Below are 27,276 nucleotides of genomic sequence, written 5' to 3'. Positions count from 1 at the left end.
TTGCTTTAGCTCTGCTTGCAGGTCTGGCTGCAAAACTGGAGCAACAGATTTTTCCTTCTGTCACAATAGAAGTTTGAAGGCCAGTGGCAAATAAACATTCAGCTAAACCTTTAATGTTTTGCTTTAAAGCATTATCTATGAAAGTATCTTAGGTTTCTAAACGTGCAAGCAAATTTTGGTGAGAAGTCCTATCTAGATGATAAATGTGTCATAGGTCAGACTTGTTGTAGTTACACAGCTTGATTAGTCAAATCAAAGGTAGGTTGTCAGCCTCATTGCATGACAGGTATCAGTGCAAATCCTTTCACACGTATAAAAAAGGGGATATACTGTTCCTACACTACTTTGCCTGTTTATGCCTCTTGGTATATAAACTCCTCTGAATATAAAGCTACTTGTTTCTGTTCCTGAGTAAAGTTCATTTTTCTGTTTGTGTTTTCTGTGCTTATCTGGGATTCTAGTATGGACATCTATTAGTGTCCTCTTATAATACAATGAGCATCATATTCATGGAGTAAACAACCACAAATCACCCACACCTTAGTGTCTCATTATTTTCTTGGAAGAACAACATGGTTACAAGGAGAGGGAGAGGAGGAAATGGTTAGGTCCTACAGCTCAATTTTTGTTCCTTTTGTGAAACAGTGCAGCCCGTTCCTCTGCTGATTCCAATTTAGATGATATCTGTAAATTGCTCCGAAGCACTGGATACTCGAGCCAACCTGGAGCTAAAAGACCTCCAAACTACCCCGAGAGTTACTTCAGCAGGGTACCCATAAGTGAAACATTCATTAGCATGGTTATTGGCCGCTTACGGTCAGACGACATTTATAACCAGGTAAGTTACTGTGAGATAAATGAAGGATCTAAAGGTGAATGAAAAATGGTTTCTCAGGTTAGTTATTCAACTATAACATCCAAAAAAGAATAAAAATCAGAGAATTACGGTGTGAGACAAGGGGGGCACAAAATCACAAAATGGAATATATAAACCATTAAAATCAGTTTTAAGTAATGTTAAGTTTGATGGCTTTGTAACAGTAGGACTGGAAAATTACTGAGGTGCATGATACATAGAAAAAAAATAGAGTGCAGCTAGAGAACATACTGAGAATTCTTGTACAAGATAAATCATTATAGTTGACACAGTTTTAAGAAAAACAGGCTAGAAGAACAGGACACAGGGATAAGGAGTATCTGGGAATGGCAGGTGTCCAGGATGGGCTACAGTTAAACCAACTGATAAGTAGGAGGACAGGAGGATTATTATGTCTCTGGTGCTAACGAGCCAATTAAGCTGGTATAAGCATCTACTGCGTGTGCTCCAAAGGCTGCCAGAAGTGGTGAAGATTGTTGGAAGAAGTAAACGACCCTCAGAGACCACCATCACAATTCTGTAGGCATGTGGGGAACTTTCTGGAAAATGATGTATGTATGCCCAGGGACTATATAAGGATGGCTTGTGTAGCAATACAGAGACACACGTTAGGAGGAGCTATCCCCCGTGTCTCCCGGCACCACAATAAAGAATACCTGCTTGTCAGCTTGAAAACTTTGTTGGCAAGTTTGTTCCTGGAGTTTTCTCCAAATCAGTGGTTGGAAGGGACTTTTTGAGATCACTTCATCCAAACCCCTGCCTTAAGCAGGGTCAACTAGAGCTGACTGCATCCAGTTGGGTTTTGAGCACCTCCAGAGGTGCAGACTGCATGACCTCTCTGGTCAGCCTGCTCCAGTGTTTGGCCAACCTTGCAGTAAAAAAACCCTTTTTTGTTTAATGTCTTTAAATCATAAATGATTGGCTGCTCTTAATAACTGATTCCTTCTGAGTTTCCGATTCTTTTTGTTACAGCAAAGAAATTTATCACCCCTCAGTAGACAATGTTTAAAAAGGAGCACTAATATCGCTGTTGTTAACTATGACAATTGTTAAGCTTACATAGTATCCTCCTTGCCTCCTAGTATCTATATACTATACTTTATAATGCACCCCATAGTATTTCCAAGTGGTTTATGTTGCGTTCTAATATGTTCTGTTTTGTTTTGTTCCCTTTTTCTAGGTTTCGGCATACCCATTACCAGAACACCGCAGCACTGCTCTGGCAACTCAGGCTGCAATGCTCTATGTGATACTATATTTTGACCCTTCTATTCTTCACACTCAGCAAGCAAAAATGAGAGAGATAGTGGATAAATACTTTCCAGATAATTGGGTAAATATTAATTCTCTTTTAAATCTGCCCTCTGGATTTAATTTTATAGGAACAATTTACCTTATTTTTACCGTATACATTATAGAAAATAATCATGTCCTGGAACTAGAATAGATTCTTCAGTGTGGAAATTGTACTTTGTGCAGAGTGAAGTGATCTGAGCCAAACCTTCTGGATAAGCATGGAAGGCTATCTTTTGAAAGTACTGATTATCCTCTCAAATGCTTAAATAAACTACATTCTGACACCATCATGATAAAATGGATCATAGAAAAATGAAGGCTGGAAAGTATTATAGGCATCTTCTAGTCCAGCTTTGTCCTCCAAGCAGGACTAACTTCAAAGTTAAATCAGGTTGCTCAGGCCTTGCTCAGTTAGTTTTGAAAATATCTAAATGAAGAAACTACAGCTTCTGTGGGCACCTGTGGCTGTGTTTAATCACTGCCGTGGTGAAGAATTTCTTCCTTCTTTACGACTGGAATTTCCCATGCTGTAGATTGTGTCTGTTCCCTCCTGTCTTTTCACTCTGCACCTCTGAGATGATAGGTCTGGCTCTGTCTTGTTCATAACTTCCCTGTAGGTAGTAGAAGACCAGAGTCAGGTCCCATAGTCATCTTTCTTCCAGCTTAAGCAAACCGATCTCCTGTGCCTCTACTTACACAGTGGGTCCCATTGTCTTAGTGGACTTCTGTTTGATTCATTCCAGTTTGTCCTTGTCTGTCTCATACTGAGGAGCCCAAATGTGGACACATGACTCTAAATGGGACCTTATGAGGGCTGACTAGATGGAAATAATCACTTCTGTCAATTTGCTGAGTACAGTCTGGCTGACATAGCCTAATGTCTGATTGCTTTTTGTGATGATGAGGACTGCATGTCTGATTCATGTTTGTCCACCAGGGTGCCTAGGTTCTCTCCTGCAGGATCCTTACACAGTCAGTTCCCAGACTGTGCTGTCACAAGGGTTTGGTTTTGTCCCAGGTGCAGGACTTTGTATTTATTATTCTTGGATTTCATGGGGTTTCTGCTGGTGAATTCTACTGGCTTATCAGAGGACACTCTGGATGAGTCTTTTCCTCCAACAAATCCCCCCAGATTGATGTTATTGAAAACTTGTGTAAGGATTCGTTTTGTGCTATTCTCCAAATAACTTTAGAAGCAAAACCAGTCAGTCTGTGCAATTCTATAGACCTTTTCAGATGCAGTGTTCAAAATAGAATTACTGTGTGTCTCAGTATTGAGATGTAGGATTTCCAGAGCAAAAATTTCCAGAGCAAAAACTGCTACTGAAATAGGCTGGCATGTAACAATAGAGTCCCTATGTATCTGTCTGTGATGAGCCTGTATCACAGGGAACCAGACTTACACAGATCAATTTATAGTTTCTTTAATCTCTGTTGGTTTCAAATTACATTCTTCTGGACCATAAGTGGAACAGTGAAGACAGGGGGGAAGACACTGTAAGAGCTGGCTGTATTAATAGACAGTAGAACCCCTTAGTTTCTGAAATAGTGCAGGCTTATTATAGAAAGGAGAACTTGACATTGTGAGTTTTTTATTATGCCAGCATTTTTACTCACTTGACTTCATAGTACAAACTGTTATTTAATACAGCATTTATTTTCTTGTGATTGGGTGTGGATGAGCTGGCTGTATTGTACAGAATACTTGACTCTTATGCTGGTTTCAAATGATTGTTAGCAGTTGAAGTGTAGCCTTTTGAGGAACTGTCATCTACAGGAAATAATGAGCTTCACTTCAACAATACGAGAGGGAACCTCCTGTCAGCAGACCAGTGTCCCATTTGCCTTTACTGGCTTCCTTTTTGACACTGTCAGAAGAGCTCAAAAGCTGACATTGTTTTCCTAGATGTGAGCATTCCTGAATGGACGAATATTGGAGCAATAGCGTGACAAAGCTCATAATGCCACAGATCTGTATATCCTTCGTCTTTCAGAAACCCAAATCTTCAATTTTTAATCAAGTATCTTACAAACACATGTGAATCAATCACAATTCTTTATTTTTAATCACATTCATACTTGGGCTCGTGGTCTGAAATCAGTTCCTTTTTGCTCATGAAACATCAGCATGGAATCATAATTTCCCTTCTCTTTGTGTTCACCAGAGAAGAGGCATTAAATTACATCTCAATTTGGACCTCTGGGCATTTTCAGAGTAGGATTCTTTCAGATGATTTCCCCCCCATCGTAGTCGTTTCCCCAGTTGCTTTCACCCCATCTTCTGCATAGCATCATAAAAATGAAAAAGGAGTCATAAGCTCAGGGGGAGGAAAAATAGAGGCCAAGGATCATGAATAGTGGCTGAAAGAACTATCAGTTTGTTTTCAGAGCCAAGCCTCTAATTAACTTTGTGCCTTTTACTTCAAAGCCTTTTTACTCCTTGATTTCCAAAGGTGGTGGAGCAGAAAGTACAGCTACCCAAAAAGTTTAGCTACCTCATATTTATAGCCAGAGCATACTGCTTTCTGCTTCTATTGCTAAATGAAAAGTATGTCTTTTCCTTAATATAAATGCAACTTCTTGTTTCCTGCTTCCAATCTTAGGTGATAAGCATTTACATGGGAATCACTGTAAATCTAGCAGAAGCATGGGAACCCTACAAAGCTGCTAAAACTGCCCTCAACTACACGCTGGATCTTTCAAATGTCAAAGAGCAGGTATATAAACCAGAGTTAAGTACTTTTAGCAAGATTCAAGCCGTGTAGTCATCTCAAGTATATTAATATGACACTGATAATGCATGGCTCTTTGTTCCTTGCCTACAATTATTTGCATTACGTTCACGTACAATGCTTTGAGTATGTAATTTTTAACTTTGAGTAAAAGATACTTCAGTGTTTCAAAATCTAGTTTTTGCAGCACTGCTTGTTTCATTTCCTCTTGCAGTGTTTGTTTCTCGTAAACGTTTCTGGGTTCTGACTTGCCTAAATAGATGTTAGCACTCATCAGCATGTTGTTCAGTACTGGGATGTCTTAAGCTGACTGTAGTGTTTGGTGTTTCATAGATAACAGGTTTTAGAAGTGACACATTTCTGCTGACCAAGCATGGCACTCATCAGTTTTAAATGGGGCATCCCAAATGAAACAGTAATCTGGAAAAAGGATCTGATTTAAAAGAGTAACACCACAATGTTGTCTGGTGCAATGCAGTCAGTTCTTTTACGGGAAATAATTATTTCCGTGCCTAAAAATCTGAATAATATTGTATACCCAATCAACAGATTGGTTGACTGATGAGAGCTAAATGCCTCCTTATAATCTGACCCCAGTGCTCAGGAAAGAACACACAGAAGTGTCTAACTAGGAGAACTGTACCATGTATTGTGTAGCAAACTTAGGGAATAGAAGTGGAAATATTTCCTTCATCATTAGGAGAGAAATTCACTAAGTAGAACTGACATTTAATTCATAACAAGTATTTCCGTTCTGGAACAGATTGTTGTTCTTTCTGATTAGGCAATAAAATACTAGTATCATTTTTTAGGAATAATTTCTAGAGAATACGTAAGGGAATACAGGAAGTTTACAAGTTGCTTTTTTGAAACATGCTTCTTGCCTAGGCTCTTTGTTTTAAAATTTAGCTTGCATCCTATTACTACTAGTAGTAATGATAATTTTTATAGCACTTTCTGGATCTGTGTGCCCTTTAAGTTCTCTGGGAAGCCACAGTCACATTGCACAATTAAGGCAAGGATTATATTGATGCGAGCTTTATTTATTTGAAGGCAAGCAGATATGCTGCAGTCACTGAGCGAGTGCACACCCAGGTGCAGCAGTTTCTCAAAGAGGGCTGTCTAAGAGAAGAGCTGGTGCTTGACAATATTCCCAAGCTGCTGAACTGCCTGCGAGACTGCAATGTCACCATCCGCTGGCTTATGCTTCACACTGCAGACACAGGTAAAGCTTCATGCACACCTTTCATTACAGAGCTGTCAATCCTGCTCTAGAGATGCTTCATGTTGATCCCAGGGAAGTTCAGTGTGTGGTGCCATAGAAGTCAGCAGAGTTTCATCTAGTGTTTTCAGGGAATTATTGAGCTGTTCCCTTGCTTTGCTTACAGTTTTCTAAAGCCTTTGGCTAAACCACTACACCTTCATCCCCTGAATTCTTGTGAGCCAGACACAGGTGTAAAAAGTCATGATCCTGTCGAATAATACTCCACAGGAAAAATCTGGAAACTTTATCAGATATTCCTCTACCTTATCACTTAAAGCATCATTCTGAAAGTTTTACATAGCACCAAAAGGAAAGCAATAGCCAATTTCTTAATATCTTAATAGTTTAAAGCCAAGAGTTTTATTCTGTTAAACTGAAATTCAACTGAAACTGAATAACATCTCTCAGATGAGTTTGGGTCTGTAAACTTACCTATTTAAACATTGTTGGTTGAATGCCTGTGCTGTCTTTGAGGCTTCTTGGTATGTGAGAGGGCTTCTGTTACACCTCCATGTGTCAGGTGGAACAAATTCACATTTAGTTTGCAGAAGCCTGAAGAAGAGTTTTAAGAAGGCTGAAGCACCACAGAAACCTTAACCCTTTCCTCTTCTAAGGAAGGGTCATACAAGGAAAGGTCATAAGATCCATGTAAATGAAGAACAAGTGGGGACTTAACATATCAGGGCAAAACGCTTTCAAGTTCTGGTAAAAAGAGTCGTATTTACAAAGATTGAAAAGCTTGGCCAAATTCCGTAACAGTAGAGAAATGCTGTCTTTCCATTTTCAGCTTGTGATCCAAATAACAAACGTCTCCGCCAGATAAAGGATCAAATTCTAACAGACTCCAAGTACAATCCCAGGATCCTTTTCCAGCTTCTTCTGGATACGGCTCAGTTTGAATTCATTTTGAAAGAGGTAATATGCTGCTGCCTTCTTCAGCGTTTTCCCCCGGATAGCAGAACAGAGCTGAAGACTTCAACAGTAGTTGTACATTTACCAAGCAGTCCACTTGCAAATCACAATAATAATTCTTTATGTTAATTGTGAGTTTTCTATAGAAGATTACAAATGACTACTGCTTGGAATTGACTTTTGCAGTCTCCTCAGTAATTGGCAGTTTTCATTCTTGCCCAGCATGTTTATGTTTACCCAGGATTCTGTATGAACATCCTGGTAACAGACATAATAAAATCTGTAGAGGACTCTGCAGAGGTTTTTATCCTGCCATACCTCTCTTTTTCAGGCAGAAGCCTGAAGACAGACACCTCTGTATGTTAAGGATAATAACATTCTTAGATCTATGTATGAAGTTCTGCCATTTCTGAAGATTCCACATTGATGCTCTGGTGCTAGCCTGGTAGAATTAAGGGTGTGATTAAGTTCACGTTTCTCTGCATAGGCTGAGATGACTATGTGAAGTATAAGTCAGCCTTAGACCTAAGTTTTCTAGGATCTCTAAGCTAAAAACATTAATGGATATTTTTGTAAGTGGCTAAAAATCACCAGTATCTGCATCATACTGTTTTTTAAAATTCAGATAATTTCCATCACTATATGTCATCTTAGAATCATAGAAAAGTTTGGGTTGGAAGGGAGCTTAAAGATCATTCACTTCCAACCCCCCTGCCACAGGCAGACACCTTTCACTAGACCAGGTTACTCCAAGCCCCATCCAACCTGGCCTTGAGCACTGCCAGAGATGGGGCAGCCACAGCTTCTCTGGGCAACCTGTGCCAGCATCTCACCATCCTCATAGTAAAAAGCATGTCCGTCACACTGGCTGCATTTCTTCATAGTTTTAATTTGGTATTTAATATTCTGGCAAGATCTTGGAAGTTACGTAGTAATCGTCATAAGTCTGTTCCACCTGTTTTCAGAACTTATATTTCATGTATGTAGTATGCCTGCTTTCCAGTTCTGTAAACCAAATGCTTCCTTTTGCAATAGATGTTCAAGCAGATGCTGTCAGAAAAACAAACAAAATGGGAGAACTATAAAAAAGAGGGATCTGAAAGGATGACTGAGCTTGCTGATGTCTTCTCGGGAGTTAAACCTCTTACTAGAGTGGAGAAAAATGGTAACTATTGAAAACTAAACTTGGGGGGCGGTGGGAAATAACTTTGTTTATTTCTAAGCTGATACCAAAAGAAGAGAATGTGAGGCTAATACTGATAATAAAAAAATTTCATGTTCCTCAGCTGCTCCAGAAGAGTCTTACATGTCATCTTGTTTAGGTTTTCTGCATACATTCCATATGTACACCATATTTAGGTACCTAATCTTTAGATGGCCTTATTTTTAAAAATGGTTTTCTTACTTTTTTTAGATAGACCATCTGAGACTATGAGATGCCAGTTCCCTGTGTTTAATGGAGTTCACGTTACTCTCTACTATGTACAAAGAATTATGAATCATAGACTCATAGAATAGTTAGGGTTGGAAAGGACCTCAAGATCATCCAGTTCCAACCCCCCTGACATGGGCAGGGACACCTAACGCTAAACCATCCCACATAAGGCTTCATCCAACCTGGCCTTGAACACTGCCAGGGATGGAGCACTCACAACCTCCCTGGGCAACCCATTCCAGTGCCTCACCACCCTAACAGGAAAGAATTTCCTCCTTATATCCAATTTAAACTTCCCCTGTTTAAGTTTTAACCCGTTACCCCTTGTCCTGTCACTACAGTCCCTGACGAAGAGTCCCTCCCCAGCATCTCTATAGGCCCCCTTCAGATACTGGAAGGCTGCTATGAGGTCTCCACGCAGCCTTCTCTTCTCCAGGCTGAACAGCCCCAACTTCCTCAGCCTGTCTTCATACAGGAGGTGCTCCAGTCCCCTGATCATCCTCGTGGCCTCCTCTGGACTTGTTCCAGCAGTTCCATGTCCTTTATGAAGATCATATGCATTATATATAGGGATGGTTTGATCTCTCCTCTCATTCTTTTACTTCTTGACTTCACTGAGTGGTATTCTCCAGTGACTTAAAAGTGTTGAATCTGTATTTCTTTCCAAATTTCTTGCTTTGTTTTTTGAACTTTTTTTTATTTTCCTTGACCTGGTTTAAGAATCAGAATTGTACATAACTCTTATTTGACCAGGAATACTGCTGAAGGTGTCCACGTTAGGGCAACGTTTGTGATCAATCCCAAACAACAGAACTTAGAATACAGGCAATTTTCTCACTTGCTGCCACATAAAACCAGAATTACCTACTGAAATATTTCCCTTTACCTTTTTATGTTAGCAAACTTATAGCTAAAACATGGAAATTATACCTGCCAAGGCAATTAACATTATAATACAGTTCATAAAGCACAAATTTGTGATTTAAAGGGCTTTTTCTCTGTATAGATTTTATAATGCACATTTGTATTGGTACTTGTTTCTTTTTAATGCTGTATGTGAAACTTCCCTGAGTGTTTGCCGCTTTACAAGTCTGGATGTTGAAAGACTAGAAATGTAAAAGTAAGATGAAAACTTTTAAAATAATCTTTGTGTCTTTGTGGTTTATCGCACATGCAGAGATTTGATCCAGTTTTATTTGTTCTCACACAGAAAATCTTCAGGCGTGGTTCAGAGAAATCTCCAAGCAAATAATGTCTCTAAACTACGATGATTCAACTGCAGCAGGCAGAAAAACTGTGCAGCTAATACAGGCATTGGAGGAGGTATGGCAATTCCTTTTTGGCATAAATGACTTCAGCCTTTTGAAAAATAGCATTTGGTACCTGTGCATTGACTTGCAGTAGATGAATTACAGATCTGCAGTTTAACAGTTGTGTAAGTCATTAGACCATTGCAGCACTTGCTTATAAATCCTTGTGATTGTAAAATAAGAGATACCATGAAAATCATTCCACCTGGAGCTGCGGCTTGGGGGGGGGGAGGGGGTGTTGTTCAAATAAATGAGTTCAGTATTGAACATTCAGCAGCATTACTCATTTTGTTAGAAATTCTGAAAAGAAATACATTTGAAGCCAGAGAGGGTAATTTGAAAGGCAAAATAAAAATATCCATATTTGTTTTGTGTTCAGATCTGCTTCCAGGGTATAAAAGAATACTCAAGATGGTGTTACACAGTACACCTCCTCGAGTAGCTTTGCAACGTTTCTTATTCAACACACTCTAAAGTAGGTCAGGATTTGTTAAGTGTCTTTCTGTAATAATGTCATGAAGAAACATGTCAGTTTACTGACTGTATTTGTATTCCTGCCCTTAAAGATGGGGTTTGTTTTTTAAATACAGGTCCAAGAGTTTCACCAGCTGGAAGCTAACCTGCAGGTTTGCCAGTTTCTGGCTGACACCCGTAGGTTTCTCCATCAGATGATCCGAACTATCAACATTAAAGAAGAGGTCTTGATCACCATGCAGATTGTTGGTGATCTTTCATATGCTTGGCAATTAATTGACAGGTATCTTAGCAGGAGCTTCTTCCTCCAAGTCAGTCATCATGTGTGAAACTTGTGGGAAATAACCTTTATAAATAGTATTAACACTATAAACTCTCCAGTTTAGTAATGGTCTTGAAGCCTTGTTCTATGAGTTGTTGAGTATAACTCTCATTGAGCTGAGAGAGAACATGCCAACAGCCATCTTTGGCATGTTGTTAGCTGCAGGTTAAGTGATACTGTAACTTTTTACTGTCTATCCTGTTCTAACTACAACAATTTTCTAAGCTTCTATCTCCAGCTTTTAGTCTAGTTAAGTGTTCTCCAAAATGCTGGAATTCCCCTTTCAACCGAAAATGAACAAGGAAAGTAAAATGTTAGAGAATACCTTTTCCATGGTGTGATTTTGCTGAGCTGCTTGGCTATTAATGCTTCCAGATGCCCTCTCCTTTTGCCCCACCTACTCCTTTATCATATAGGTTTTTCTAACCAAGATCTCTAAAGACCAAAATCCCTCACTAGTGAAGTTCTTCAGTGATCTTCTGTGCCATTTCTAGATTACACTGGTGCTGATGATATATGATTTAACAGCTGAAAATAAGAGTTTCAAGGGAAGAAACTGATTTGTTTTGTTTGTTTCCTATCCCAGCTTTACATCTATTATGCAGGAAAGCATAAGAGTCAGTCCATCTATGGTAACTAAACTCAGAGCCACTTTCCTAAAGGTAAGTGTGAACAACAGTTAATGTACTTGAACACTGCAGGTCAACCAAAGTATTTGTTAAATACGCCTTAAGTCTGTGAAGTCATAAAAGAGTCAAAACTTCCTTTTGCCAACATTGTCTACGTCCATATTTTTTAGACTGTAGAAAATTAACTCAAAGTTAGTTTTAAAAAAACTTAATCCAAGTTACACATGTTTTTTTAATGCAACCAGTTATATTGCTGTTGTTGGACAAGTAAGTCTCAACATCCAGCTTCTACCTATTACAGTTATTTGCTGGAGACATTGGATGGGATACTCTGCATATGTATCAGAGGAGGCTGAAGGAATTACAGAAGTTATGTTGGCTATGCCCTTTGTCTGTCATGATGAAGATCTGGAAATGTTTTCTGTAGAAAAAAGAACGGGAAACAGCATGAGAGAAGGTGTAAAATTGCAACAACAAAATAATAATAAGAGGAATTTAGCCTTATAGACCATTGGACCTTTTGACTTTTACCTTTTTTAATTCTACTTTTGGTTTTTTTATGTATTGGCAAACCTGACATAACATTGCTCTGTAGGAAGAATCCAGTGCTTTGAGTTGTCAGTTAAGAGCCTGAGGAAGAGAATTCAAGCATGTAATTTACATTTGAAAAACAGACACATGCAATTAAAACGTTACCTTTACTTCTAGCTTGCTTCTGCTCTTGACTTGCCACTTCTCCGCATCAATCAAGCAAACAGCCCTGATCTTCTCAGTGTATCACAGTATTACTCTGGCGAGTTGGTTTCCTATGTAAGAAAGGTACGTGTTGGAAGAGGCAGAATTCTCTTGCTCTCTAATTACTTTTTCTTAATTGAAGGTTACTGGGTGATCTTTAAGGTCCGTTCCAACCCAAAACCCATTCTATCATTTTTAATTATTTTTTTAAAGAGAATGTGCTGACTCTGTTTCTTCTCTCATTTACAAAGGTTCTCCAGATAATTCCAGAAAGCATGTTTACATCTCTTCTCAAAATTATAAAGCTTCAAACTCATGATATTATTGAAGTGCCTACTCGCCTGGATAAGGACAAGCTGCGAGATTATGCTCAACTTGGACCACGATACGAGGTGCAGTTAAAACAGGGAATTCCAATAAAGCATACCTTATAGGTGGCCAGCTTCAGCGTAAGTTTAAATAGGTACAGCTCCACAGACATGTACTCCAACAGTGAACTTGGGTTTGTTGACTAAGAATTAAAAATGACTAGTGTTACTGTAAGTATACCTGAGGTGTCATGAGGACAGATGAGTCACTTTTGCTCTTTTATTTGTGAAAGTTTAAAATGTTGGTCCTGCAGAGAAGGGAAAGAAAACCAAATGCAATTATAAATAAGCATAAAGATATTGGGACTTATTTGCAGGAGAGAGAACCCTAAAAGCCCAAGTCTGAAATGAAGCCCTCCACTTCTGGAATGCTTGTTCCAGGAGAAGGTCTAAGACTGAATAAGCCAGCAGGGTTAAGCTCTTTGCTGCCTTCAGATGTGAAGACAGGATGGAGGCACGTTGATTTGATCAGTTAAAGCTGTATTGCTCATCAGCTTTTTGGCTGTGCATTTTTTCCTGTGCGGTCAATTATACTATAACAAAGTATAGAACAAGATGTAAAATTGAAATTATATGAGTGTAAATTTAATCTAAAATAGGAAGCTACCACTTGAAAGGAACTCTTTTTAGACTAAATATTTGAATCTATTGCTTCACTTCAATAACTTGTATTTGCTTTTTCTCTTAAAGGTTGCCAAGCTAACCCATGCCATTTCCATCTTCACTGAAGGTATCCTCATGATGAAAACTACTTTAGTTGGTATCATCAAGGTAATGTTCCATTATTTTAAGTAGGAAAAAGTCATTTGGTGGCAGTTAGCACTTTAGCACACCTATTTCAGCACATTAAGACCTTGAGGGAAGCTAAAAAGACAAGAAAAAGTCAGTATGCATATGAATTTTCAGCGATGCCAAACTTGGCATCTGGGTAAGAACCATATTAAGGTAGTTAAGAACCCACAGTCCTCATTGGAAATAGATTCATCAACTTTAATGGATGATCTTTGCTTTTTTTCCCTTCTGGAAGGCTTTTCTGAAGAACTGTTTCATCCATTGGCAAAGACTGCTCTTCCTACATTAAGATACCTTTTTCAGGACCATGACCAAGGATTCTTGAAAAAATACGCACTTCTTAATGCATACTGGCTTCTTATAATTGTACAGCATTCCCAGTAGATTATGAGCCAAGGGCGAATATGGGAACTACAAACATTTGCTGCTCAACTTCAAAATTTACTATCCATTAGAAGTATTTAAATATTTATTCTTTGGACAGGTGCTATTGGGAAAGTACTTCTGTTTGCAGTACTTTCCAGTTCACTGTAAGCACTTAATATCTTAGTACAAACTAAACCCTTTGTGTGTGTTTTTATACCTTTCTGACTTTAAAACGTTTCTTCTACTTAGGTGGACCCAAAACAGTTACTAGAGGATGGAATAAGGAAGGAGCTGGTAAAACGGGTAGCCCTAGCTCTTCACAGGGGACTTATCTTTAATCCCAGAGCCAAGGTGGGTAAAAGCTTGATTTGATTTTATATTTTATGTATCTTGGGTTTGGTGGGACCTCTTCTATTCTAGTAGTTTCTAGAAAATAATTCATACTTGAAAAAACCCTGCAACTTTTTAACTGTTTAAAGGTTACGTGTAACGACTTATTTAATGTTGAAATGAGGTTTTAAACAGCTAAGAATAGACAGAATTCAAGACACTTACTTTTTTCCATTGCCAAGTGTCCTATCAATTCTGAGTTCACAGGTCTGTCTTTGTAAAGACTGATGATAAAACGTGATATGTATAAGCCAGGTAAATGCAGAAAGGCAATGGTAGAATAAGGAGTGTGAGTCCTTGCTTTGATCCTGTCCAAATCCTTGAGTCTCATAGATGAATCAATAGTACCACTGACGCCTAAAATAAACGTTAAAAGCAGGAAAGAAAAATACTAAGAATTATTTCAGATATCAAACAACCTTTGATAAAATTCTGCGTGCTTTTCAGGTCTGGCTGGAGCATAGTGAAATCCTCCAGAGGTGGCTGTGTAAAGGCATTTAGAAGGCTTTTATGTTTTCTTTGTATTCTGCCTGTTCACAGTTTTCGTTTTACTTTTTTTGGTGCTTTTCCCATCTGTAGCCAAGTGAACTGATGCCCAAGCTGAAAGAAATGGCAGCTACAATGGACGGGTTCCATCGCTCGTTTGAATATATCCAGGATTACGTCAACATATATGGTTTGAAAATTTGGCAAGAGGAGGTGTCTCGTATTATTAACTACAATGTGGAACAGGAGTGCAATAACTTCTTAAGAACAAAGGTGCTAGTCAAAAACAAGAGCAAGTAAAAAGCTGATAAATGTCTTTATATTTGGATGTTAAAGTTTGTGACTGATGGAGCTTATATACCCAATTGTGCACAGTTTATACTGGTGTGATTTCAACTAAATGTGCTAACTACTGTGTAAAACATCTGCCCCCAGCTTTTTTCTGAATGATTTCAGCATCCCCACTGCATCAGTCATACGTAAGAACAACAAAGTACCCTAAACAGGGTATTTTAGTATCTCTTGCCAGTGAATAGTACCTTGGAATTATTGGACACCAGGTTGGAAGGAACCTCAGGGATCATCTGATCCAACCTTTCTAGGCAAAGCATGACCTAGACTGGGTGTCCCAGCACCCTGCCCAGCTGAATCCTAACCGGTTTTGGGAAATCCACCACTTGCCTGTGGAGATTATTCCAATGGCTAGTTGCTCACGTTGTGAAAAATGTTCCTTTTGTGTCGAGCCAGAATCTCCCCAGGAGTAACTTGTGCCCATTACTCCTCCTCTTTTCCATGTGACTCCTTGTAAAAAGAAGTAAAAAATAATTACTGAATCACAGCAGTCATCTCTGAATCTGTTGTTAGCCATGAGAGTGCAGGTGAGAGGGACTGCAATAGTTACTGGCTCTACTTCACAAGTGGTGGAGTGAACAGATCTTAAATTTGGCCAACAAAATGTTGGCTAGTCTTACTGCAGAAGGGAAGAGATGCAGTTCTCACCAGGCGTGTAGGTAGTTCTCTCAAACTCTACACTTACTTTCTGCTTGCTCTTTGTCATAAGGCTCATTCCCTTTGATTTCTTTTTTATAGTGTTTTGCTGTCTATAATTTGAGATGCTGTTTTACAGTGTAAACAAATGGAATAATGTTTCTAAGCAAATTAAAACCATGCAATGGTAACACTGCAAATTAAAACTTGTTTTGCAGATTCAAGACTGGCAAAGCATATACCAGTCTACTCATATTCCAATACCAAAATTCACACCTGTGGATGAATCTGTAACATTTATTGGTCGGCTTTGTAGAGAAATCCTGAGGATCACTGACCCAAAGTAAGTACTGTGTGTCCACAAGCTTGTATTACAGCACCATGCATTGATTGCTCCAATTCCACCATATACAAACAAGAAGATATACAACAAATAGTTTTTAATTAGCTATCATATCACCACTTTTACCTAAAACCAAATCTGCCCAGTCCTGTACATTTTCATATTAGTCTAGAAAAGTTGTGATTTTAGCCCAAGAAGGAAAACAGTGTGTTACATGAAGAGAAGGACTTGGGGGTGCTGGTCGATGAGAAAATGAACATGAGCCGGCTTCAGTGTGCGCTCACAGCCCAGGAAGCCAACCGTATCCTGGGCTGCAGCAAAAGGAGCGTGACCAGCAGGTCGAAGGAGGTGATCCTGCCCCTCTGCTCTGCTCTTGTGAGACCTCACCTGGAGTATTGTGTGCAGTTCTGGTGTCCTCAACATAAAAAGGACATGGAACTGCTGGAACAAGTCCAGAGGAGGGCCACGAGGATGATCAGGGGACTGGAGCACCTCCCGTATGAAGACAGGCTGTGAAAGTTGGGGCTGTTCAGCCTGGAGAAGAGAAGGCTGCGTGGAGACCTCATAGCAGCCTTCCAGTATCTGAAGGGGGCCTCTAGGGATGCTGGGGAGGGTCTCTTCATCAGGGACTGTAGTGACAGGACAAGGGGTAACGGGTTAAAACTTAAACAGGGGAAGTTTAAATTGGATATAAGGAGGAAATTCTTTCCTGTAAGGGTGGTGAGGCACTGGAATGGGTTGCCCAGGGAGGTTGTGAGTGCTCCATCCCTGGCAGTGTTCAAGGCCAGGTTGGATGAAGCCTTATGTGGGATGGTTTAGCGTTAGGTGTCCCTGCCCATGGCAGGGGGGTTGGAATTAGATGATCTTGAGGTCCTTTCCAACCCTAACTATTCTATGATTCTATGACAGAATCCCTGTGGAGAGAGGAGTAACTAAACATCGCCTGAGATGCTTAGAGCCATGGGCAGGGACACCTAACCCTAGACCATGTTACCCAAGGCTCTGTCCAGCCTGGCCTTGAACACTGCCAGGGATTCACCACTTCTTTGGGCAAGCTGTGCCAGTGCCTCACCACCCTCACAGTAAAGAACTTTTTCCTTATATCTAACCTGAAAAGAGTCTTTCTAAGCTCTGCCTGAATAACACATTATTCAGAGTAGCACAGGAACTATCTGCAGGATATTCTTCTAAGTAGTTGTTTGTTTATTTTTCCCTCAGAATCACGTGTTACATTGACCAAATGAATACTTGGTATGATATCAAAACTCATCAGGAAGTAACCAGTAGTCGTCTTTTCTCTGAGATCCAAGATACTTTAGGTACCTTTGGTCTCAATGGCTTGGACAGGCTGCTGTGTTTCATGATTGTGAAGGAGCTGCAGGTAATTTCTGAACTTCGGTTTCTCAAAGTCATGATGCTTTTATTGTTGAATAGCTTCTAGGGAAATAAAAATATCTGTTCATTTTTGAGATGCCAAGCTGAAATCAAATGCATTTTAAAAATGTGTGTTCAAGCATGAAGGTAAGAATATACTTGAAGGTAAGAATTCAGTTTCAGATAAAGTCATGAAAGTCAGTCCTCTTGAATAAATGCTGCTGTGTAACAGCAGGTTGTGTGTTACGTCAAGCACTGGATTGCAAGGAGTGACTTTTGGAGGTGTACACTTTGACCCGAGGTCAACTTTTAAGTATGCACAACTTCTATTTTTCTGCCTAGATATCAAAAAAAGAATTAGATCATTTGGGTGATATAAATATTTATATAAATATTTATATGATCTAAATAGGGTGTCAATTCTATGTGATGATTTTTCCCCTAATGCCTTTATGTGAACATATTGACGAAGGGGATCCATGAATGCTCCAAACAGTGATTAGCATAATTCAGAAAAGCACAGAGTCTAACTATGGAATTCCTCAACTCGTTGTGCATGGAGATACTTACAGTATCTCCATGTGTGAGGATTTTATTTCTATCTTTCTTTTATTTAGAATTTCCTCAGTATGTTTCAGAGAAATATATTGCGTGACAGGACAGTACAGGATACCTTAAAAGCACTTATGAATGCTGTGAGTCCTCTCAAAGGAATTATAGGTAAGTGCTTGCTGGTTAAGACAGAAGAAAGCCATTGCCTTTATACACTTGTGTTTATTTCTCTCGTTGTTCTTTTTAATGCCTCACCCTTTTCTCTTTTCTCAGCAAATTCAAACAAGGTTTATTCCACAGCAATTGCAAAAACTCAGAAGATCTGGACAGCATATTTAGACTCCATAATGAAGGTAGGTTTTACCTGATCCCATCATCTCTCTATAATGATATTTTGTGACTAGTTTTTTCAGAGCACTGTGAATGTTTGTGTATGTTACTGAAGACAAGAGGAAAGGTAAGGGAAAGAAGGGAAAAGTTGACTGCAACAAGCCTCTCTGATGGTTTTTATCCCTGCCATTGCTGACCCTAAGGTCTAGGGAGAGATGGGGAAAAGAGTACAAGGGTTTTCACTTACCAATGGAAAACAAGCAAGTAACTGGGGTTTTGTACCTGTTACCTTTTTAGTGCTTTCACAGTGTCTCTATTTGCTACCATGAACTCAGTGTAAATCTTGAGCACTGTGACTACTCTTCTCCTTTGACTACACTCTGCAACTGGAGTCTGTCAGCTCTGACTGCTGGCTCTGTGACCAAAGGGAAGTTACTCCTACCACTATGTATGTCCCTCCTTTGGGCAGCCCTACAAAGAGTGTTAGCTGCAGAGAGTACTTTGTGTAATCTACTTAACTGTGAACTGTTACTAAGCTTTTCCTTAGTTTGACTTTACTTTTCCTTCATTGCATTCAGTCTAACACCTCAGCCTTTTTGTTTGTTTGATTCAACAGGTTGGTCAGATGCAGATTTTGAGACGCCAGATTACCAATGAATTAAACTATTCCTGCAGGTTTGACTCCAAGCATTTGGCTGCTGCTTTGGAGAATCTCAATAAGTAAGAAGCCAAATGTGCTGAAGAGCTGCATGTATCACTGTGGTGTAATTGTTATCAATTTAGCAATCCTTAAAATCTAGATTATGGCAAAATGTGGAGTCTGAATGCATTCAGGTTCTTGTTGATGAGTATTTGAATATGAACCCAACAAAATTGGTAAAGATAAGTAACTTTGCAAGTAATCTGTTTGGTTCTACCTGGATTTGAGGTCACATTTGGGTGAGAAGTATGAACAGTGAGGATGTGTGGTGCTGATCTTGAATCAAATCTCACGTTTGTAAAAAGATGCTCCAAAAATGGTGGTTTACTCCTGCTTGTAACCATGTACAGGTTTTGTGTCTTTGAGGGTTTTACATTACTATGACATGTGGCCTTATGTAAGGTTTATTGTTGATCATTTAAATAAATATTTAATATTAATCAGTTGGCTTTCCTTTTAGAGCAATACTGGCTGACATTGAAGCACATTATCAGAACCCATCACTACCTTATCCTAAAGAAGACAACACTCTTCTGTATGAAATCACAGCCTATCTGGAAGCAGCTGGCATTCACAATCCATTAAATAAGGTCAGGCTTACATTCCAGTGCTCAGTACAGTTTGCTTTTTCTGTTTTATTAATAATTGAGGAAAAAAACCCATACCTGGAAGAACTGTGTTCCTCTTTTGTCTTTTTCCCTCAGATCTACATAACAACAAAACGTCTGCCATATTTTCCCACTGTCAACTTCCTCTTTCTAATTTCCCAGTTCCCGAAACTTCAGTACAACAGAAACTTAGGTATTGTATAAGTTGTTGTTCGTCTAAATCTAGTGAAAACTGACGTGAAACCATCTGTAGAGAAGATAGTAAAATTATCTGCATAGAAATTCTAGCGATAGGATAAGGGGTAATGGGTTCAAACTAAAACAAGGGAAGTTCAGGTTAGATACACGGAAGAAGTTCTTTCCTGTGAAGGTTACTGTGAGGGTGGTGAGGCACTGGAATGGGTTGCCCAAAGAAGTGGCAAATGCCCCATCCCTGGCAGTGTTCAAGGCCAGGTTGGACAGAGCCTTGGGTGATATGGTCAATGTGAGGTGTCCTTGTCCATGTCAGGGGGGTCGGAACTGAATGACCTTCAGGCCCTTTCCAACCCAAACCATTCTATGATTCTATGTCCAGGCAGATTTGTTACAATATTGCAGCCAAATACAATGGAGTAGGAAGTGGACTCCAAACTCCTTTTTTCATCGCATCCTATGCCTTAGTTAATGTCATTAAGCCATTTGATATGGAAGAAATGCAGTCATTACATTAGTTTTCAAGTTTTCTGTGTGGGCAAGCAGAAGGGGAGGTACAGCAAAAAAAACTTCAGGGGAGGATATTAGCTAGTTTAGCCTCTGCTAGAAAGAAGATGTTCTGTTTTATAAACATGTGCTGTTTCGGGGTGGGTTTTGGGTGCAGGAGTGGTATGCAAGCGGCCGGCTGACCAGATTGACTGGCTGCCTCTAGTTCTGGGACTCCTTACCCTGTTGAAACAGTTTCACTCAAGATACACAGAACAATTTCTGGCTCTCATCGGTCAGTTTATTCGTTCAACGATGGAGCAGTGTACAAGGTATCCATGTTTTACTCTTTCCCTAAGGATCACCTCTGTGAAGAGGACTTCAGTAGTATTATCACTGCCTTTTTAGCATGTGTACACTTCTAGCAGAGTGTATTTATTTGACATAACAATAACATATTTGACTAAATACAAGATTAAAATGCTATTTCTTTCTGTAATGGAATCACATGGTCCCTAGTGGAGATGGTGTTGTTTGAAGGCTGGCATATGCATGCAATTTTATCTAAACAACTGGTCAGCTAGTAAGTGTTTGCTCTTCACTGTGGTTGAATTTTAGCCAGAAGATACCAGAGATGCCTGCTGATGTAGTGGGTGCCCTCATGTTCCTGGAGGATTATATTCGCTACACAAAGCTACCAAGGAAGGTAAGAAACCCATGTCTCTTGTATGCAGCAGTGAGCAGGAGACCTGTTCAGGTGAGCTAGATCTTGGTTTATGCTGTGGTTATGTACTGGCAGTTTGATCACACATATCTCCTCTGGAACCTGCATCATCTGTAAGCACATACCCAAAATAATGGACTTGCTGACTTTGCCCAAGCAGTACTGACCCTTTTCAGGTGTTCTGTAAAAGATTGCCAAAAGTAAATAGAGGTGAAAAATCCGTTGCCTGATAGGAATGGCTCATAACAGATTCCTTTGCCTTCTAGGAACTACAGTTGTGTTACTTATGTACTTTGTGTAACTATTCCTATATTACATCATTATGGAAAAACTAGTTTCTAGTGGGATACAAAATATACAAAGAATTTCTATTTTGTGCACATTTGAGGCTGTTCCATTCAGGCCTCAGAGAGCCTTTACATTGCTGGGGGCTTTTGGGAAAGGAAGAAGTAAAACAGAAGTTCAGAGATGTTGCAGCATTAATAATAAACAGCAGTATTATAAATGCAGAGCAAAAAAGCTAAATAGCAGCTTGAATTTTGGTGAAACACCATCTCCAGCCCTTGATCCCCTTCCCTTCCTGCCAATGGCTTCCCAGGCACCTTCTTTATTTCACGTGCAAGGGAAGTTCTGAAAGTCTGGTCTTGTAGAGAGACTTTGTTTTAGGGTTCAATGCAACTTGACTGCATTTGAAGATCACAGAATCAACCAGTTTGGAAAAGACCTTTGAGATCACCAAGTCCAACCTTTACTCCAGCACTGCCAAGGCCACCCCTAAGCCATGTCACTGAGGGCCTCATCCACACAGTTTGTGAACACTTCCAGGGACGGTGATTGTTTGTGAACACTTCCCTGGGCAGCCTACTGCTGTGACTTATTTTTAATGCCCCATATGAATAATCCATTGGCTATAGTCTGTACCTCGATGATTCAGGTCAGAACTGGTGCTTGGTTCATGGATCAGATGTGCTTGTTGATGGGTGACTTGAGCATACAATGAATAATGAAGAAAACACCTAACCGTGCCTTCCTGTTTACTCCAGGTTGTTGAAGCCCACGTGCCTAGCTTCATTTTTGATGAGTTCAGAACTGTTCTATGAATATGGAGAAGGACCAGGTCTTTCCCCCAGACCTGAACAAGGAGCAAGGGATGGGGGATGAGACAAGAGCAGCTTTTCAGAACTGTGTCTTTTCTGTGCTTTAAGGCAGTTCCTACAACTGTCCCTATGGACCTTAACCATCAGCCCTACTCTATGTAACTAACACTTGTTTAAATCGTGACATGAGACACAGTTTGTATCTCATCCACACAGTGTACATTTTGTACTGTGCATTATAAATGCTGTATGGAACTGTTTGTGTATAAATCATGTAGGTTTTTGTTCTGAAGAGCTATCTGTGAAAGTTTGACTTTTATATCGCAAAGGAACAATGAAATTGGAAATAAAGATGTTGGATAATTTGCCAGGACTGATGATTCCCAAGTGTCAATTTTCCTCCTAAAAGAGCAATTAGTGAGAATGTGCGTACAGTGAAAAGAGGTTTGATGCCTGCCTCTGCACTACACAATGTTGATTTTCCTCTGTAGAGGACAGAAAGAACTAAACATCCATGGCTGAAACACCCTGTTATGCTATTGTCCTGGGTTTACCAGGAGCCATTTTGCTCCTTCTTAGTAACTGGTGCAGCGCTGTGTTTTGACTTCCAGCCTGGGCAGAGAGCTGATAACACCGATTGGTTTTAATTGTTGTTAAGTAATGTTTATTCTGGCCAAGGACTTTCTGAGCCTCATGCTCTGCTGGGGACGAGGGGAGGCCGGGAGGAAGCAGAGACAGGACACCTGACCCAAACTAGCCAAAGAGGTATTCCATACCACAGCACGTCATGCCCAGGGAGGTAACTGGGAGTTACCCGGAAGGGCACGGGCTCTCTTCGGGGGGGTCGAACTCTTTCGGTGGTGGTATCGTATTCTCTTGTTATTTTCTCTTATCAATATTGTCATTGGTGGTAGCAGCAGTGGTTTGTGTTATACCTTAGCTACTGGGCTGTTCTTATCTCAACCTGTGGGAGTTACATTCTCCTGATTCTCCTTCCCATCCCTCCGGGAGCGGGGAGGGTCGGGTGGGGGGGGGGGTGAGTGGACGAGCTGTGTGGATTGGTTTGGAAAAGCACACATATTTCTTCTAGTGCAACTGTAACATAACTAATGTTGGGGTGAGTATACAGGAAAGTCTTGGTATCGGATGTTTTACACCTGGTGTAATCTTGCTCAGGGCTGCTGTGGGAAGGCCAGTGGGCTGTTACTCTGTCATTGGGACAGCGTGGTGGTTACCAGACTGGAAAGGAGGATGCAAATGCAAGAGCTGAAGGGAAGGGTTTCTTGCGAAGAGGTGTTCATGGTGCTAAGACAGGCTGGAGGGGCTAGGTGGCAAATCACTCCTTGTTGAAGAAAGGGAGAACAAAGAAGGGGCAGAGCAAGGTGCAAAGCCCCAGGACACTGGTCATGTCTGTGTCACACTCTGGCTGCAGTGAAGATGTGTTGTCTTCACCTACACAAGTACCCCAACCTCCCCCCTGGAAACAAGAGCAGGGACCATGCTCCCCTCCAGTACACCTGATGCAGGGATCTGGCCCCCCACCTTCCATCCCTGCTACAGTGGAGCCAGTCTAGTAAATAACAGGTTTGGGCTCTACTGGCTGCTGCTGCAGGAGCAGCCCTAATTCATAGAAATCACTCATTGCCACAAGAATAAATAGAACAAGATTAATGAATGTGAGAGGGAAAGCAGTGGATCAAGGAGACTTTGTAATCTTGCAGCTAGCAGGGTACCCACAGCATCTGGATCAAGCGAGGATCATGAGAGCTCACGAACATATCACAGGGCATGATTTGTCAAACATGGAAAACAGGCAGGAAATGCATCCAGTCATAAGGGAGGTGGAGCTTCACCTTCTAAACCTTAGCAGGAGGTTTTTCTGCATGTTGAAATACAGGTGAGGGCTATGTCTGTGCTGTGCGTCCCACATAAACAGTGCATGAAGCAGTTGTTGCTGTGCTCAGCACAGTGCTCAGGAAGCCCCGCATGGACACGTCCAGGATCTCAGTATTCACTCCAAACCCCATGAAACACGTCAGGATCCATCCTGCGATGTAGGAACCGCCTGGCCCGGCTCACACCTAAACCAGGGCAGCCTGGTCCACCCGTGCTGGAAATGGGCCCTGTTCGGTGCTAATCCCCTTCCCTTCCACACCACACCCAGGAGGTGCCTATGGTCCTGCTATGTTTCCCACTATAGATGAAGCCTTTGTGCTTGAGCCACTGCCCGACTATAGACCCTCACCCTGCTGCAAGCTTCCCCTTCTTGTCCTGCACCAAGAGAACCCACTCCTGCATCCTGGAAGAACCCATGAAGTCAAACCCTCACCAATGGTACTGCCAAGGGTAAGTAAGGTCTAAGGCCAGGTTCTAGATCACACTAACCGGGTCTAGTGCAAGGCGTCCCTGCCTGTGGCAGGGAGGGTGGAACCAGAAGATCTTTGAGATCCCTTCCAACCCAGACCATTCTGTGAGTCTATGAAGCATACAGACAGCAGGCAGAGGAAGTTGATATTTGTGCATTCAATTCTATATGCTTTTACAACCTGCTATATATTTTCAGGCCCATATATCTATCTATCAGCCCCTATGTTGGAGCTACCAAAAACCACACCTGGGAAGACGGTGTTAAGATGCTGTAGCCTGGAAAACGAGAATCTGCAGCCAAAGCAAACGCTGCACTGCAGAAACCTGACAAAGCAGCAGCTGTGCAAGAGCAGCCCGCAGGAAACAAGGTGCTGAGCTGAGGAAAACCCAGTGTTCCCATGCAAAACCAAATTACCCACTGTAATAGCAGAGGCGGAACCAGTTACAATCATACGCGAGAATGCAACACACCCCACCAAGTCACCAAGTGCTTCTCCAGGATTGCGCACTACAGATGCAAGGCACTGTGGATGCATGTCTTCACATGACCAAGAGCTTCAGTGTTTGACCTACGGTCCCTATGGTGGTGGTTGCCTGGCTGCACGTGTGGACCAGCTCTGAAACCCGGCTGCGATGGCACAAGCTGCTTCTTCCCTGGCTCTCCACTACCTCTGCCATCTGAGAACCAGCAAAGGCCCAACACTTCACAGCTCCTCCTGACCCTGCCTGAATCATTCCCAGCTTCTGCTCTGCCGGACATCATTCAAAGGCTCACTTCATGTGGAGCTGTAGTTTTCTGCTCTACCCCTTCCCTAACAGTTCCCAACAGCCTGTTCACCTTTCCGACTGCTGCTGCGAGGACCAGTCACAGCGAGTCCAGGACCATGTGTTCCACCATCAGGCTTGTATTTCCCATTTATGTTACTTTGCTCATGCTGGCGGTGGATTCCAGTCGCTACCCGGAATACCCGGAATACCCCCCAGCCAGCTTTTGTTTTCAGTGCCTTGAATAACTTCATCTCAGCAAACTGTCACGCTGCTGTTCAGTGCACAGCACAGGAGCTTGCACAGCTCTTTGGAGCTCCACAGGGAACGATTCAGGACCTGCTGACACTAGTGTCCATGTAGGAATGTCACGCTGAGCAAGCCAGAGTTGCTCGATGGATAGGTTATCAACTGCCCATAGTTGTTCTGGAGTTTGATCTGGTCCAGAACACACAAGCTGGTTCCAGGAGCGGTGTGAGCACCGTGAGCCAGCCATGGATTCCTGCCCCGCTGACACAGCGCAGGCAGCGTACAGCCGCAGTGAACACCAGGCCCGGGGACACAGGAGCAGCCCGTGAAGTAGCGCAGGTCACAGCTTCCACATGGGAACCCCGCGCAGGAAACACGCCCCATGCACCGTTCCCGTCCATAACCCGAGTCCCACACTGCGGCACATTCAGGCTGCAAACGTGAAGCAAGGACCAGAAAACAGAGTGGGAGGAGGCAGAGGTCAAGTGTACGGCAAGAGGGAGACGGACAAGACAGAACCTGTAATTATGAGTGAGCGATGTGTTTTAATCACCCCCTTTTTTCCTATTTCCACAGACGTTTGGAAACCCCAGTGACAGCGCCGGTGCCGCACGTACTCTGGAACAGCTCGATGACAGCTCAAGTGTGGCTCCTCAAAACCAGACCGCTGCGCAGCTGGAACAGAACTTGGGCTACACCGATGAGGGCCAGCGCAGGGCCGCTGTTGCTGGCTGGGGGCTGCTTTTCCCCTGCAGTGTACTGCAGATCCAGTGTGAAGTCTTCCAAGTGCTGTTCAGACTCATTAACAAACCATTTACAGCTACAGAGAACAACAGGCTTCTCCTTCCTTCCCCTGCAGAGCCGGCTGTGTAAGCCCCTGTTCACACTGGTTCCCGGAGAGGGCACCATAACCGTGCCCAAGACTCCCCACACCACATTGCACTGCCGCTGCCCCAGAAGCACAATCGCGTCCTAAGTGACAAAATCCAGCAGCTGATCCAGGACTGACCAAGTGCTTCCTCTTCGTTCCAGGTGGTTAAAGGGAAGGTGGGAGGAAAAACACCACCGCTCTGCCTTGTGCTTGCGCTGGAGCTGAGGGAACACGCAGAGCCCCCGCGGGCATTGCTCCTCACACAGAGCCCAGCACCGCAGGCCTCCTCTAGCACAGGTTTTATAGCCGTGATGGAAGAACCAAACCTCTCATTGCCCCATAGATTTCCAGTAAAGAGCTTATTCAAACCAAACCAAACCCCGAAACCCAGAGGACCAAGAGCACTCAACCTACAAACGGTACAAATCTCTCCAAGGCCTGCAATGCTTTCACACATAAACCAACACCCCAGTGATGAACAAGCCTCTTCTCCACACACCAGTGCAGAGGGCATCCAGGAAAAGGCCCCAGAGAGAGCTTGGAGCAGCTTCCAGTACCTAAAGGGAGCTGCAAGAAAGCTGGAGAGAGGCTTTTTACAAGGCTGTGTAGCAATAGGACAACAAGAATGGCTTAAACAGATTTAGGTATCAGGAAGTAGTCGTTTACTGTGAGGGTGGAGAGGCACTGGCACAGGGTGCTCAGAGAAGCTGTGGCTGCCCCATCCCTGGCAGTGTTCAAGGCCAGGTTAGACAGGGCTTGGAGCAACCTGCTCTAGTGGAAGGTGTGCCTGCCCGAGGCAGGGGGTTGGAACTGGATGAGCTTTAAGGTCCCTTCCAGCCTAACCCAGTCTGTGATTCTCTTATTTGGCTCAAGAGCTGCTTCTTTCACGACTTCTCCCCACCCCACAACCTCTGACAAAACCACTGCAGCCAGGAGCTCTGCCCTGTGCCTTTTCTCCACTGCTGCTCCTGGCACTGACCAGCCAGTGCCGCCAACACCACCGAACACCGACTCATCATAACTCCCGTGTGAAGCCCACCCCCTGCACTGCCCTGTGTCCAAACACTCCCAGTGTGTTTGGTAGCTCAAAGCCAGTCCCCCCATCCTGGCTTGAGGACAAGGCCCGTAACTATTCCAGGAGCTGTATTTTCAGGTTGCTCTTCCTTACACACACACACACACACACACACACACACAAGGTGTTTATCTCCCCCCCCAGTGATTTTCAACATCAAAACACTTA

At 42.0% G+C, this 27,276-nt stretch overlaps 1 protein-coding gene across 1 annotated transcript in view; it reads left to right on the top strand.

Moving 5' to 3' along the window:
* WASHC5 (WASH complex subunit 5) overlaps positions 1 to 22,154 on the top strand; it is a 28,493-nt gene extending 6,339 nt beyond the window's left edge. The window contains exons 6-29 of the mRNA XM_065668943.1: positions 646 to 838; positions 2,058 to 2,210; positions 4,777 to 4,890; positions 5,959 to 6,130; positions 6,957 to 7,084; positions 8,117 to 8,246; positions 9,727 to 9,839; positions 10,417 to 10,583; positions 11,209 to 11,284; positions 11,960 to 12,070; positions 12,238 to 12,378; positions 13,045 to 13,125; positions 13,762 to 13,863; positions 14,482 to 14,661; positions 15,594 to 15,718; positions 16,937 to 17,099; positions 17,710 to 17,812; positions 17,918 to 17,997; positions 18,591 to 18,694; positions 19,135 to 19,264; positions 19,379 to 19,475; positions 20,139 to 20,292; positions 20,579 to 20,666; positions 21,728 to 22,154. Coding sequence (XP_065525015.1) covers positions 646 to 838; positions 2,058 to 2,210; positions 4,777 to 4,890; positions 5,959 to 6,130; positions 6,957 to 7,084; positions 8,117 to 8,246; positions 9,727 to 9,839; positions 10,417 to 10,583; positions 11,209 to 11,284; positions 11,960 to 12,070; positions 12,238 to 12,378; positions 13,045 to 13,125; positions 13,762 to 13,863; positions 14,482 to 14,661; positions 15,594 to 15,718; positions 16,937 to 17,099; positions 17,710 to 17,812; positions 17,918 to 17,997; positions 18,591 to 18,694; positions 19,135 to 19,264; positions 19,379 to 19,475; positions 20,139 to 20,292; positions 20,579 to 20,666; positions 21,728 to 21,784 — 2,962 coding nt within the window. The 3' untranslated portion in view covers positions 21,785 to 22,154. The remainder of the gene's footprint in view (positions 1 to 645; positions 839 to 2,057; positions 2,211 to 4,776; positions 4,891 to 5,958; positions 6,131 to 6,956; positions 7,085 to 8,116; positions 8,247 to 9,726; positions 9,840 to 10,416; positions 10,584 to 11,208; positions 11,285 to 11,959; positions 12,071 to 12,237; positions 12,379 to 13,044; positions 13,126 to 13,761; positions 13,864 to 14,481; positions 14,662 to 15,593; positions 15,719 to 16,936; positions 17,100 to 17,709; positions 17,813 to 17,917; positions 17,998 to 18,590; positions 18,695 to 19,134; positions 19,265 to 19,378; positions 19,476 to 20,138; positions 20,293 to 20,578; positions 20,667 to 21,727) is intronic.
* The last annotated feature ends 5,122 nt before the right edge of the window (positions 22,155 to 27,276 follow it).

This window comes from Lathamus discolor, chromosome 2 (assembly GCF_037157495.1).
Source record: "Lathamus discolor isolate bLatDis1 chromosome 2, bLatDis1.hap1, whole genome shotgun sequence".
In the NCBI taxonomy this organism is placed as follows: Eukaryota; Metazoa; Chordata; class Aves; order Psittaciformes; family Psittacidae; genus Lathamus; species Lathamus discolor.
The sequence above is the reverse complement of the archived record's forward strand: the minus strand, read 5'-3'. Positions and strand labels throughout refer to the sequence as shown.